General features: G+C 49.9%; 2 protein-coding genes across 2 annotated transcripts; both read left to right on the plus strand.

Moving 5' to 3' along the window:
- Window positions 1-3,470: 3,470 nt before the first annotated feature.
- On the plus strand, window positions 3,471-5,159 carry HOXD12 (homeobox D12). The gene is made up of 2 exons (XM_058839542.1): window positions 3,471-4,107; window positions 4,416-5,159. Exons 1-2 carry the CDS (start codon window positions 3,546-3,548, stop codon window positions 4,652-4,654), a joined length of 801 nt encoding a protein of 266 aa, XP_058695525.1. The 5' UTR covers window positions 3,471-3,545; the 3' UTR covers window positions 4,655-5,159.
- Window positions 5,160-10,793: 5,634 nt separating this feature from the next.
- HOXD11 (homeobox D11) lies at window positions 10,794-12,351 on the plus strand. Its single transcript, XM_058839541.1, has 2 exons — window positions 10,794-11,478; window positions 12,052-12,351. Exons 1-2 carry the CDS (start codon window positions 10,872-10,874, stop codon window positions 12,285-12,287), a joined length of 843 nt encoding a protein of 280 aa, XP_058695524.1. The 5' UTR covers window positions 10,794-10,871; the 3' UTR covers window positions 12,288-12,351.
- Window positions 12,352-14,324: the final 1,973 nt, after the last annotated feature.

The following is a 14,324-nucleotide window of genomic DNA, read 5'->3' on the forward strand; positions in this document are numbered from 1 at the left end:
TCCCTGAACGGAGGAAAAAAGTCCATTTCTGAACAGTTCAGATTTTATCGCAAAGCGCATTTTTGTTTAATTCTAGCATAAAAGGGCGCTTGTGGTGCTCATCATTTACGTGCCTGGAACAGCCCTCTCTGCTGATGCAACTTTGTTTTCTCCGAATGTTTTAAATTCTTCTCTTCTCCCCCTGGTACCCCCACTCACCCACACATACTGCCATTAATTCTACAGAGGTTTTTTTCCTCCCACCGAGTCTCCCTGCTGGCGGACGGCCGGGCACTGCCAGAGCTGTTTTGTTTCCCGGCCGCGGAGCCATCGCGGGCTGCTCTCTTCCTCCTTCCAGGCTTAACCTTTGGCTTTGCCGGGCTCCGTGCTTCCAGAAGGCGCAGTTTGCCGAGCCAAAGCCGCCTTCCCCGGGCAGGAGGAAACCCGAACTGTCTGGCAAATCTGTACCAGATGGAGAGGAGTCCCATTTTAATTTCGTAAGAACGTGCAGGATCATTTAGAAGCCAGCAGCTCCAGGCAGGAGGAAAGTGAGGCGCACGTCTTCTGCTCTACCTACCGGCTGAGATTAAAAGGGTTTTCTGAGCCGGGGCATTGGTGAGCCTTGTTCAAAAGCTCCTTGGCCACGGCTTGGGCTCTTCAGGACATCAGTTCCACGTGGCCCCGGGGCAGGGCTGCAGCCTCGCCGCCCCAGCTGCAGCCGGCCCCAGCCGCCCATGTTCAGAGAAAAGGGTGCGATGATCCGCCTGAAACGGAGCGCACCTTATTGCAGATAATTAACATGGACCTCGACAAACCGAATGGGAAATGCACAGTGGCGCAGTGATGCATTGCTTGGCTCCTGTCAGGCAGCGCTGTTTCCCAGCCATGTCTGAGGCAATCCTGCCATCTCCTGGACAACCCCCGGCATAGGCAGGGCAAGCCTTCTCGCATTTCCGAGTGATAAATGAGCGAGGGAGGCTGCTCGGTCACACGCTGAGCACTCTTGCTCTGTAAACTGGAAGACTACGCTGGTGAAATTATAGCGTGTGGTCAGCTCTGATGTCCAGGCCATCCCGGACGCCTATTTAAAAATCAGGAAATAAAATAAAATAAAAATAAAAATAAATAATAATAAAAAAAGAAGAGCGGAAAAGAGGAAAAGAGCGTGTGAAAGCAGGCCTCCGGGTCGCTCTGTTCCTCGGTGGTGATATTTCCTGTACAGACACAGGCGGGGGGACAACCGCGGCATTAACACGCCGCCCCCAAAGCAGCAGCCGGCTGGGGCTGGAAAAAGCGGCTCAAGTCCGCATGAGGCTCTCCCTCTGCTCACCCCGCTCTCCTCGGCTCCGAGGCCAGCCGCCTCTAGAACAAGATGTTTCTGTAAATGTTTTTCCATGTAGATTTAAACATTTTCCGAAATGTGAGTGTCTCCAGCTATTTCAGGTTTTTATTATTTTATCTGTTTTTCTTTCATTTTGTCATTTTTCTTTCTTTTTTGGATTAATTAGCAATTACAAATGAGTTGAATATTAATTGAAAGCTCTGTTTTCTCTTACCCCATAAAAGCTGGTTTGAAGTGTCACCTTTCTTTCCGGTAACTGGGAGCTCACATCCATTCCTTGTGTTTATTGCAGACAAAAATATAGCCTTTGAACTGAATGTTCTTTTTCTCTTCCAAGAACCGAAAATCAGAGTCAGTTCTTCGGTAAAAGGCGACTATGAAAAAAAATATCGCCCATCTTCTTAGGGAACACAAAGTTAGAATAAAAGTCAGCTAATAAGAGGGAGATTCAATTGGTAGACATAATTCAAACAATAAAAATTAAAGGCAGTGGTCAGCAATATCCTCCAGCAGTGCTTGTGTGGTCCTGTGTGGTCTAGGAGAGAGCAATCATTTAAAGATTTTTTTTCCAGGGCAATGAAATTACTGCAGAATTTCCCTCAATTTCCCATTAAACAGAAAGATGAATTTGATTAGGAGAATGTCAAGAAGGGCAGGGTCTCTGATCTCGCCTTAGAAATAAAACCAAGATTAAAACTGTGATTAAGAGGATAACAACAGGGAAAATTAACCCTACATGCTAACTAGGTTCAAGTTTTTAACTGAGGTAATGAAAGTGGGAAACTCCGGGCATTAAGGCTTCGCTTGACGCCGGGCTCGCACACAGCAGGGGAGATGATCTTGGGAAACAGGCCGAGAGCAGAATCGCCCGGTCCGGGGGCCTGATCGGCCCCCGGTGTCCCGCGGATTGTGGGGCGGCCGGGGAGCGGCCGGGAGCGCAGAGCCCATGGGTACTGCTCTCCTTCCGAGCCTCCCAGCTCCCTGCCAGTGTCCTTGGGGGCAGCACACGGGGCCCTGCCTCTTCTCGGGGGGAAGAACAATGTCTCGAGAACCGCACGGTTCTGTTAAGGACAGGAGTAATGTCCTGCGAGGATGCCCTCAGAAAAGATTTTAATAACTCTGGAGCCGTGGGGAAATGAGAGAGGTAACGGAATAAATGGGCTCTTGTTTGATCAATTAAAAATGTAAAAATGTGTGTAACTCCTCAAAATACTACAGTAATAAAACAATAAGGGAAATTTTCTTCTCATGAGAAGAAATCTCATGAGATTCCCCACACACAACCTGGGAGATGAGGCTGACTCTCCCCTCTGCCCGCTGCTGCATTCACACCCTCTCTGCTGAAGAGCTGACCCTGGCATTTTCTTTCTTGAAGTCTGTCTATTTTATTTATTTATTTATTTTAATCTCAGAGGGTTGCTCAAGTAATTCCGTGTTGTTTCCGTTGCTATTCTCTGTTTGTTGATGTTTGTTTGATTGTATTTTAAAGACAAAACAGACTCTGAGTTTTAGAAGCCTTGCTCGCCTAGAAGTGCTTCCAAGTGAGGATAAAAGGCAAAAGGGGAAAAAATGGGCAGACGTGAGGACCCAAGAGAATATTGGTCATTAGAGTGCCAGAGTGACCATCCCGGTGATATCCGATCCATTAAGACTTTATTTGCACGCATTTGCAGATGCATATCATGCAGTTAGGGGCAGAAGTACATTCGTGTGCCCTAAACATTCACATCTCATAGACATCACAAGTAGTTTCCAGTCCTCGCTGCTCACTCTTACCGTGGGTTTGGCTGTGGCCCGGAGGGTGCTGCCAGCCGGGGGACACGGCCGGCACGGGGGCTGCACCCGGGGCTGCCCTGTCCTCTCGGCAAATGTTTGTTTTCTTCTCATCTCTCCGCTGGCGCCGCAGCTCTGCCAACCCTCCCCGGCCACTTTTATAGAAGCGGAGACCATGGTTTCCCCTCCCCCTTGTGAGCTCGATATTTTCATATTTCGAGTGTTATCATAAGACTTTTAAAAAGTGGGGGTGAAGAGAAAGAAGAAAAAAAAAAAAAGGTGGGGGGGGGGGAGGACGGGGACTCGGTGGCTCGGTCGCTGGAGGCGGTGCTGAAATTACCGGCTTTGAAGAACCTGTCTGCAAAGTTTCGTCCAATCGTTTCAGGCTTTCCGCTTATTCCCTGTTGTAACTAAATACCGCTGTAAGAACAGCTGAAGTCCTTTGTTGGAAATGTGTGATCGCAGTCTCTACAGATCTGGCTACGTTGGTTCTCTCTTGAATTTGCAATCTCCAGATTCCTTTTATTTTCCTAATTTGCGGGCTAATGGCAGTCAATTGGCGGCTCTGCCCACCATTTCCTACCCCCGGAGCTCGATCCCCTGGACTTGCTCAAGTTCGTGCGCAGCCCAGCCGCAGAGCCACGCGTTCGGCGGCGCGGCGCAGCCTTACCTCCCCGGCTCCGTTCCAATCAACATCAGCTCCAACGGCAACAAGGAGTGCCTGGAAGACAACAGCAAATATTACGCCCACGATACGAGCTCCAAACAAGAGGAGAGATGCAGGCAGAGGCAACCTTTTGCAAATGACCCAACTGTTACTCACACAACCAACTTAAAGCCCGTAAAGTATGACCACTCGAGCCTGCAGAGAAGTTTGCATGGCTCGGCTACTCTTTTTGAAGTGAATTCCTGCAATTCAAGCTTAAAGGAGGACATCAAGAATCCCGTCAACTTGAACCTGACAGTTCAGCCCGCAGCAGTCCAGTCATGCCTCAGACCTTCAGTGCAGGATGGTATGCCTTAAATATCTCGCTTTAGTTAGAAGCGACCTAGCTATAAGTTCTTTTAAAGAAATGCCTGTAATTACTTTGTAACCCTCCCTGTAACTCTTTCGAAGCAAAAATCGCTTAATCTGACTCGGAGGTTAGGTAGAAACTGTGCTGTCAGATGTGCTTTGCTCAATTTTCCGACCTAGTTTAGCTCTGGTATCTTGCAGGTTGTTGTTGGTTTTGTTGGGGTTTTTTTGTTGGGTATTTTTTTTTTATTTCTATATTTGCATACCCAGACTTGATCCACTAAATTATCGACGTGTTTGTTGTAGGTTTGCCTTGGTGTCCCACCCAGGGGAGATCAAGAAAGAAACGGAAACCGTACACAAAACAACAAATTGCTGAATTGGAAAACGAGTTTCTCCTCAATGAGTTTATTAACCGACAGAAGAGGAAAGAACTATCAAACAGACTGAATTTAAGCGACCAGCAAGTTAAAATTTGGTTTCAGAACCGGAGGATGAAAAAGAAAAGAGTAGTAATGCGAGAGCAGGCTCTTTCTATGTACTAGAGCAGAGTCCGCCCGTTCCTGCATGAACTTGTGCCCGGAGTGTTCACCCCTAGAGTAGAGCGTACGCGCCAGGGAAACGCGGGGAGTGGGTCTTTTTACCATTTAAACCAAGTTCTCGAAACGCGTAGGATCCCTGCGTAAATAGGCAACGCTGAGTTCTTAGCCAAGATGAAGATGAGCCGGACCAGCATGGAAACATGTATTATCAGCTTTTTACCTTTCTTTCTCCATTTATATAGATTTTCTCCTGCATCCTACCCTCTCTTTCCCCGGAGAACAAGCGGTGCTAAACTAAGATCGATTTCTTTTATCTGTATGTAAACACCATTTTGCAGCAAAATAAAGGAATAACGCCTAGTAAAGACGTCAGCTCTGTGAGTCCCGGCTGCTCCCTTCATCTGCTGCCCTGCACGCCAGGGCGAGCCTGCGGTGCCGGCTTGTTTTGTGGTTTGGAGTAACCTGCTCGAGCAGCGATGGGGAAAGTGGTTAGCAAATAAACCTTTTTCTTTAGTCTGTTTTTTTTTTTTTCCCCCTTTTCACCCTCCCCCCCGCCAGCCCCCGGAGCCGCAGATCCGACCGCAGCCCGGCGTGACGTGACAGCCGCGCAAGGCCCGCGTAACCTGAGCGCCGGCTCAGCCGCTCCGCGCCCGCGGCCCGCCCCGACGGGACGGGCACGGCACGGCACGGCACGGCACGGCACGGCACGGCCGGGAGGCTCTGGGTGCCCCGGGGCCGCTGGCACGGCTGCTCCAGGGCCGCGGCCGAGAGGTTCCTCTCACGGGAAAAAGCTGCCCTGTGCCCCCGGGGTCCCGCGGGGTCCCGCGGAGACGGGCGCCGGTGCCTCCCCAGGCGGCCGGGCCGAGCTCTGCCCTCCCAGTGCTCCTGACTTTGGCCTTGTCCAAGCGCTGCCCCGACAGGCGAACGCCAGCGGGCAGTGCCGGGCCAGGGGCCCACGCTCAGCTGGGGGGAGGATGGGCCCCGCGTCTCACCCCGAGGTGCTGCAGGCACAGGAGTCGGGACAACAAGGAGGTGGAAATTTGGTGGGAATGATTTCACCATTCCTGGTTTCACCGGTCAGTCACCATAGCCGTTTCCGCAAAGATTCTTAGGAGGGAAAAGTGAGAATCCCGGTTCGGGGTTTTGCCCAGATATAAACCTCAGAGGATGACCTAATCAGAGGGGCTGGTAGCAGTGTCCAAGCCGTTTGATCTCTATTTTGGGACGAGAATGAGATTGATTTTTCCCGTATCTTGATGAGAGGCTTTCTCTGCTGAAAGCCGCTGGCCTCTACAGCACCAGAGCAGTCAGACCGGCCAGAGCTCCAGGGCGTGAGGAAACTACGCATTGCCCTTAGTCTGACACCTCAGAATATGAATTCTAAAAGAAAAATTTCAGGGATTTTTAGGTCCGTATTAAAATGGCTTTTGGCTGCCATTTCCACCTAAGTCTTCATTTCTCAACGAAGGGTGTTTCCACGCCTCCCAACAGTAATAATAATTAGTCTGGCAGAGGCTGTCTTCTTTTCTGGCATGTAAAATAGGCTCAGATATATCATTCGTAGCGTATACAAAAAGTCTAAACAACCGCAAGGAACGGCACAAAGCTGCTACCAACTTACACGGGGCTATAGTCTTCCCGAAGGCAATAAATGCATTATTTCATAAAGAATCATATTTGAGCTTGCCTCCTACTCACTCCTTTGCTTGCAAGGGAGGGCACGGTAGTCCAGATGAATTTGGAGACAAATCTCGGATTCCTAGGCGGGCAGAGATGCAGCCATTTTCCCGAAAGCTTCCCAGAGAGCCCCAAAGGTAACGCTTGGGTGGTGTTTCGGGGGGAGAAGGAAAACCAGCCCAAAGCATTTGTCGCCACTCTTACCGCCCGCATTGCCCAACGCAGACAAAACCCGAGCTCGCTCATGGTGGGGTGGCTGCCAGCAGGAAAAGGGAGACGAAGCCTCGCAGGGTGACAGCTCCCCGGGGGCGAGGGATGCACACCTAGCCATCCACAGCCACAGGAACCGTTCCTGGGTCCCTCCAAATCTCGATACGTTCAGCCTCTGTGCTGGGAGTTGACGCATTGCGGACAATGAGGGTCTCTTCATCCACTGGCATTTCCTAATTAAAAAAACTAGGAGCAACCCCAATGATGCAAGCCAGGAGAAAAGCAAAAACCAGATAAAGCCCCTTTTCTTACTCTCTCCTGGAATACTACTCAGACGGCTACAGTCCATGAGAAATTGACCCCTTATGCTGTTCTTCCCTATCCTAGTCCTCCCCAGTACAACCCGTCCCTTTATTACACGTGTGATGTGAAATTCGAAGAGGAACCTCTGGTGAAAATATGTGAAAGGCAATATATTATTTATTAAACGCATCTGATCCGCGATGATGGCTTATTGTGAAGCTCCTAGTTTAAATCGCCTACGGAAAGAGGAAAGACAGAGGAGGTAGGATCTAAATTGCGATTTGTTGAGAAAGTCTGTGTGTTATGTATCTCTGAATGTGTCTGTGTATCTATAGATGCACTCGCTTCAGCAGTGCCCGCTGTGTGTAACCGTGTGTGCACACCCAGACGTACGTGTTTGTGGGCTCATCCTGTGCACAGACACACGGGCGGCACAAAATGGTGCATGATTTCACGCGTGCCCGTGCTCCGGCTTTCATCCCTTGCTCTGGAGCAGGGGCGAGGAGAGCTGGCCGGCCGTGGGGAGCACACACGCGTGGCAGGGCTGCAGGAGCGGACGCGCCCTGCCTGTGCGGCTCTGCCTGTGCACACCCACCCGAGCTGTCCCCTGGGCACACGTGTGCACAAGCGTGTGCCACACGCCGCCTGGGTGCGCAGGAGATGCGCCCCAGTGAGGTGGATGTACTCCACGCCCTTCGAGTGGATTATTTCGGGTGTCTGACCAGGTGCCCCCTGTACCGGCTTTGCGGGTGTATGCGGGGCGGGATGGAGCAGCGGGCACCCGCTTGCTGCGCCCACGCCCGCGTCCCTCCGCAGCATGCAGGCGACGGCTCATCCCTTTATTTATTCAAACATAAACATCTTTGCATTTCTACCGCAGCCTAAACGCGATAAAGCCCTTCGAGGAGGCTCTCCATTCCTCCTCTTTTGATAAGGCTGCAAACGCAACTTGGTTTGTTGGGAATGGCTCTGGATGCCTTTGTGCTTCCTAAAAGAGCATAAATAATTAAAGTTTGGCAGAGAGGAAAAGCTTTCTTGCAGAACTGTAGTGGCAATAAATGAAATGACTCAGAATCTCTTCTCCAGTCGGTTTTTACGAGAGCTGCCAGACAGTGTCTGTTCACGTTCTCCAGATACTAGGGGCGCCATAACAAAGTTAAGGTCAAGTTAGTGTCTTATCTTGGGTGGCACAAAAATACCGCATCTTCTCCAGCCGGACCGGGTATATTTTTAAGCCCAAACGTTACGCAAGTCGCCTTAATTTCCACGGAGAGCATTTGGAAATGTCTCTTGGACCTGAATACTTGGTGATTCCAGGCAACGATTGCAGATGTTTCAAGACGCCTAACGGTAAAGTATTCGCCTGACTGTGTACTTGATATGCATTTATGTTTGGGTGCTATTTTATCTTTGTAAGGGAAAAGGGAAAAAAGGGGGGGAGTGTGTGTGGGGGTGTTATTTTAACGTTCAGAGCTGGGCTGGGACCGACCCAGGGTGAAAACGCTCTGGCAGGCGGAGACCCCCAGCTCTGCCTTATTCCAGCGGGGTCTCTGCTGTGATATTGGTCTCACATTTCCCAAATTAGATCGTTTCTTAAAGGACTGCTTCCTAAAAGGGCTTTCGTACTAACAAATCGTCGCCATGTCTTTGAACTTGAATTAGTTGAAACCGGTTGGCTCCTGCACCAAAATTTAATTGATGCTAGGCTTGTTGCATCGAAAAGATGGTGAAAGATTCTGGCTAAAGCGCAAATAGTTGTTTGAACGGTAAAGAAAATTAAGCTCCGTCGGTTTCCAGAACCATCTCTCTTGACGAGATAGGCGATCAGAAACCTAGGTGGGGGGGCACAGTCCAAACGGAGCCCTGCCCTGCTTTGCTGCAAGGTCCAGGGTAATTAGTGACACAGGAGCCATTTTAACTGCGCAGACATCATTTTTAGGAGGTTGTTTTTTCGGTTGCAGCATAACCGAGAGGGCTCGAAAGCCGATGAAGGGAGGGAATTGTGGTTTTGCACTTTCATTTCTAGTGATAACTTGCAACTTGCAAGAGTCTATCTGCTGGGAGCAGTGTGTGGCATTTGAGGTGTTTTGCGAGTGAGGCATCAAAGCAAAAAAAAAAAAAAAAAAAAAAAAGAAAGAAAATAAAAGAAAGAACAAAAAATAACCCAAACTGTACAAAGAACAAGAGAAAAGGAAAGAAAGAGGCGGCCGTGGGGCGTTATTAAGAATGAGCTCCATAATATCTGCCTGGCTTTGGTCTTTTTATTTTTAGAAAGGGCTAGCTGTGCTGCGGCTTGGAAGCTCCTTGGGTAGACCTCGGCTGCTCTGGGGAGCCAGGGGATGCGGGAGGGGCCGTGCCGGTGCCGGTGGAGGCGGCGGGGCGGGGAGCAGGCTGCGGGGCGCAGCCCGGGCTGCGGGGCTCCCGCCCCCGGAGCCTCTCCGCATCGCCTGGCCCGGGGGAGCGGGAGGCTCCTGCAGCAGCGGAGCCGAGTCCTCGGTGGGCACGGCCGCCTCGAGGAGCCGGGGAGCCCACGGGCCTTGTTCCCGCTCGCTCGGAGCGCCGTGGGGCCGGCTCCCCACCTGCCGGGCTCTGCGATTGCTGCGGGAGCTGGAGGCTGCCTTTGCCGAGGTGACACGGGGCCTGTCCACCACCGGAGCCTCCGGCCGGGGATCGCTGGGGTGCCCGGAGGCGGCCGTGCTCGGCCTGGGGAGCTCGCCCAGATATCGGGCTTGTTTGGAGAGCGACATGTGGTGGAGCTAACCTGGCTATGCTGTACAGTGGCGGAAAAAACCCATTCCCATAGAGAGCTGGCAAATGTTTCTGGAATGAGGAATTGGTCGAGTAAAGGGCTATTGCTGGCGTGTATTCTTTATTCTCCTCTATTTTCAGCCTTTGCGGGCCTGTTTGTGCTTGTCTGTATAAAATCATATTTCAAGGAAAAAGGGAAAATTGGCAAAAATGAGCCCTCGAAGGCAGGGCGGGAGTGGGGCTGGCGGCTGCTGTGCGCGTCGCCCGCTCCCAAGTCTTGCTTTTCCCTTCCAATGAAAATGAACATTTTGGTGGGAGTTGGAGGCAGGGGAACAGAGGTCACTTTGTCTGCTGCTCTGCTTCCCAAGGAAACCGTGCTTGGTGGACTTCTTTTCCTGCCATAGCCCTCTGCCTTACAGAGAGCCCGAAAGTGTCTCCCTTTCGTAAATCCGGCCGCTGAGAGATGTTCTGTTTGCGTATTTCTCATTTCAGTTTGGCGCCCTGACACAAGTGCGCAGTGTTCGGGCTTATAAGCGAGGGAAAACGAGGTGATCGAAACTCGGGCTTTGAATTTCGTGACCGGTTTTGATGCCAACTGTGGATTGCAGGAGCCGGGCGGGCAGATCCGGTCGTGCACTCGAACGTGTGAATGGGACTTGCCTTTCCTGAGTGAGCCATCACCCACCCGCTCATCATCTGCTTGAGCGGCGGCCGGAGAGTATCGCTCCCTCTAAGGAGGAAGCGATCACGTTTCCGAGCCGGGGGTGCCCGTCCGTGAGCCCCCGACCCTCGCTCCGGGGGCTGCCTTCCCCGGCGGTGGCAGCGCTCCCCCCTCGCTGCCCGGGGAGGCCGGGCGGAGATGCGGGCGGGGGGCTGCGCTCCGCGGGGCTCCGCGCCGGGCTCCGGCGGTGGGCAGGCGCCTGCCCGGGCGGCGCGGCCCCAGGTGATCCGCACCACCTACGCGTGGCTCACATCGCCTGCTGAAAGGATGAGACTTAACACCGGCTATATTTGTACAAACGGCGCGCTCGCCTCCCCGTGCTGGGAGGGCTCTTTGGAGAGATCTTAGGAGCCTTTCCGAGGGGCTGATATAGATATAAGGACATTTCTACATCGCGTCACGTGACATAATTACCACTAGAATCAATCAAGATGAATTGCACGTCAGCACACGGTGGGGATTTTTTCTTAGTTGATCCTGTCCAAACCCTCTTGTGCAATAGATGGATCTTGTTCAATGCATTGAAGCCTCCTGGTTGCTTGCAATCGCAAAAAGGAAGACATGACTGAGTTTGACGATTGCAGTCACGGCACATCCAATATGTATCTGCCAGGGTGCGCCTATTACGTCTCACCCTCAGATTTCTCGACGAAGCCCTCTTTTTTGTCTCAATCGTCGTCCTGTCAAATGACTTTTCCTTATTCTTCTAATTTACCTCATGTTCAACCTGTGCGCGAAGTAGCATTCAGGGAATACGGATTAGAGCGCAGCAAATGGCAGTATAGGGGCAGTTATGCTCCTTATTACTCAGCTGAAGAGGTGATGCACAGAGACTTTCTGCAGCCTGCGAACAGGAGGACGGAAATGTTGTTCAAAACGGACCCTGTCTGCGGCCACCACGGACCGTCTCCCGCCGCCTCCAACTTCTACAGCTCGGTGGGGAGGAACGGCATCCTGCCGCAAGGCTTCGACCAGTTTTACGAGACAGCCCCCGGACCCCCGTACCAGCAGCACTCCGAGAGCGAGGGGGACGCGGAGAAGGGCGACTTGAAAGCCCAGAACAGCACTTGCAGTAAAACACCTTCCAGCCAGGAGAAGAAAGTGACACCAGCAAACAGCGCCGATTCCCCTTCTGGTGAGGCTGTTGCAGAGAAGAGCAACAGTTCAGGTAGGTATCAGTAGTAAATTGGGGGCAAGAGTACAAGGCCAACACTTTGTCAAGCCGCATTTTATGTGCAATTTTATAAGCATCCAAAGGATTTTATATATCCTATAAGATTTCCTTTACCGTTGTAAAGCGTGTTTACGATAGGAAACCAATTTAGGTGGGCTTAAGGTATTCTTGGAAGAGGATATTAATTGTTATTAAATTGTTGATTCGTCGTGGGGAGACGGAGAGATTTCACAGGTAGTGCTCAGAGCTGCCTTCGGTTTAGAGCTTAAGATCTCCGTTTGTTTGGGGCGGGGGGTGTGTGTGAGAGGAGTTTGAGAAACTTGGAATTTTTCCAGCCCATTTAAATATCTCTCTGTATTGCTCGAAGAGCTCTCTTTTAAGGAGAAGTTGGGAAATATTAGCTTTTTTTGCTAAGTCACCCGGAGATTATAAGCGTCGGGAATATTTTTTGAAGTGCTAGAGGGCTGCTTTCCAGGCAATGGGATATTATCAAAGTCCCTGATCAAATCCTAGCGGAGCATGTTCGTAGCAACAGCGTAAATCAGTTTCTTCTCTCTTGAATTTCAGCAATTCCCCAGCGATCAAGGAAAAAGAGGTGCCCCTATACCAAATATCAGATAAGAGAACTGGAACGGGAATTTTTCTTCAACGTGTACATAAACAAAGAGAAGAGACTGCAGCTGTCCAGAATGCTCAACCTCACTGACCGGCAAGTTAAAATCTGGTTCCAGAATCGAAGGATGAAAGAAAAGAAACTGAACAGAGATCGACTCCAATATTTCACAGGGAATCCCTTGTTTTAAAAAAAAAAAAAAAAAAAAAAAAGAAAAGAAAGAAAGAAAGAAAAAAAAAAAGAAAAAAGAAAAAGGAAAGAGAAAGGAAAAAAATTAAAAATAAGAAGAAAGCAAGAGAACAGGAAGAAAGAAGAAAAACAAAGAATATATCGGTCTCTGTGACCTACCATCTGAATGCAAAAGTTAATTTGTTTACTTGACACATCCACCCTGCGGAACTCAAAGTTTCATTTTCATGTGCAACTCCCCACACTGAATGGCCACTGGAGATTTCGGGGCTTGGAGAAGCAGATTCCTGATAAGGGGAAACTAGGGTAAATCCAACTGTCCACTCTCGAGTGTTTTTCGCCAAAGGTGCTTTTTTTTCCTCTCCCACAGTACCAGCAATGGACCTGCAGTGTGTCTGGTAGTTGTTGCTTACAATTCATTGAGTTCGGGGGGGGCTCTGTTGTTGCTTTTGAGCTAGGATAACACTTTCCTCCCTTTAAGTGAATGCGGTTTATTTAAGAGATGGTAAATGTACGCTCGCTATATATAAAATATATATATATATATGTTTCTATTGTCATCCAAAAGCATGGGCCACTGTCTTTTTCATGTGAATAAATGGTTTCTAGTAAAGTTAAGGTTATAACTTCCGTGCACTGTATGGATTTCCATCTCCGAAGGATCCTAGCGTTTTCCGGGCTAGAGCCAAGTTCAGTTAAATAATAACGTGAGGAAGCCTAGTCGGGTTATTTTAAAAGCATTTAAATTAAGCGATCGTTCAGATGGCTGACTCTCCCTTTGTAGGTATGCGTACCTTCCCCGCTCGCTGTGAGACAGAGCCAACATGGCTGTCTGCACACCATCACTTCTGATGGTGCTACCATTACTATAAACAACGAAAAAGGCTTTTCGTTTAACTGCTCAGGCTCCAAAAAAGCCCACAGTCCCCAATGTCAATGACTGTTTACTTGTTAGTGAAGAGCAAGGCAGAAAGACCGAGGTCTCCGAGCGAGTCAGGCAAGAGGGAGCAATAAACAATTGGCACTAGTTGGGAAAAAAAAAAAAAAAAAAAAAAAAAAGGAAAAAAAGAAAATGAAAAAATATGGGGAAAAAAAAAAAAAAGAAAAAACCCTACCCCAAAGCAGACCCACCCCCAGCACTTTTGGGAGCAGAGGGGTGGCTCTCTTAAAGCGGGCAGGGCTCGCGGAGCGCGGCGCTGGCGGGAGCGGAGCGGAGCGCGCTGCGGGCCCCGCCGGGGGCCGGCACCCGGAGCAGATCCGCTCCGCTCCTCGCCGCTTTATCTTGCGTGACCTGGCTGGGCTGTTTACAAAACCTTGAACTGTCTAGACAACACCATAAAACCCGAGGTTCTAAACAGCTTAATTGGGTTATATTATACACCTTCTGGTGGGCGAAAAAGAGATTTCCGCAATGTGCAATAAAGGCGACGAGTGAGAAAAGAATTTGCCTTTTTTGAATAGGACGAGGTGGCTCTCGCTACGCTCGCAGGCAGGGAAGGCAAAGGTGCCAACTAAGTAAGGAAAAGACGGAGAATTCAAAAAATAGAGAAATAGAAGAAGAGGGAGGCATGACTAAAAAAAATTTTTTTAAAACACTTTAGCAAGAAAAACATAAGTGTATGCCTTTGAACTTCCAAAATGTCAAGGTCATCACCTTTAACCTTTCTGAATAATTAGGCGCCTTAAGGTTCCTCTGTTATTTTCAACCACCACCCACTCTCTCTCTGTCTCACTCCCTCCCTCCCTCGCTCTCTCTCACACGCACGCACAGCCACACACACACTTTTTACCGCATAGCTGGCCATATTAGCAAATGCATCATAACGCAAAGAAAATCCCGGCTGGGTCGAGGTGAGCTCTCGGCGTCGTGCAAGGAGCGTGCCCTGCTCCAGTCCCTGCCAGCTGGAGCACAGGGGGCTCCTCACTTCCCTCTCTTTCTCTTCTGTGCCCTGGGAATTCGACCCAAAAAGATTTTTTCTTTTTTTTTTTTTTTTCTGGTTTTCTTTGTTTTCTTTTTTTTCTTTTTTTTTCTTTTTTT

The sequence above is a fragment of the Poecile atricapillus genome, chromosome 5 (genome assembly GCF_030490865.1).
Source record: "Poecile atricapillus isolate bPoeAtr1 chromosome 5, bPoeAtr1.hap1, whole genome shotgun sequence".
Lineage (NCBI taxonomy): Eukaryota > Metazoa > Chordata > Aves > Passeriformes > Paridae > Poecile > Poecile atricapillus.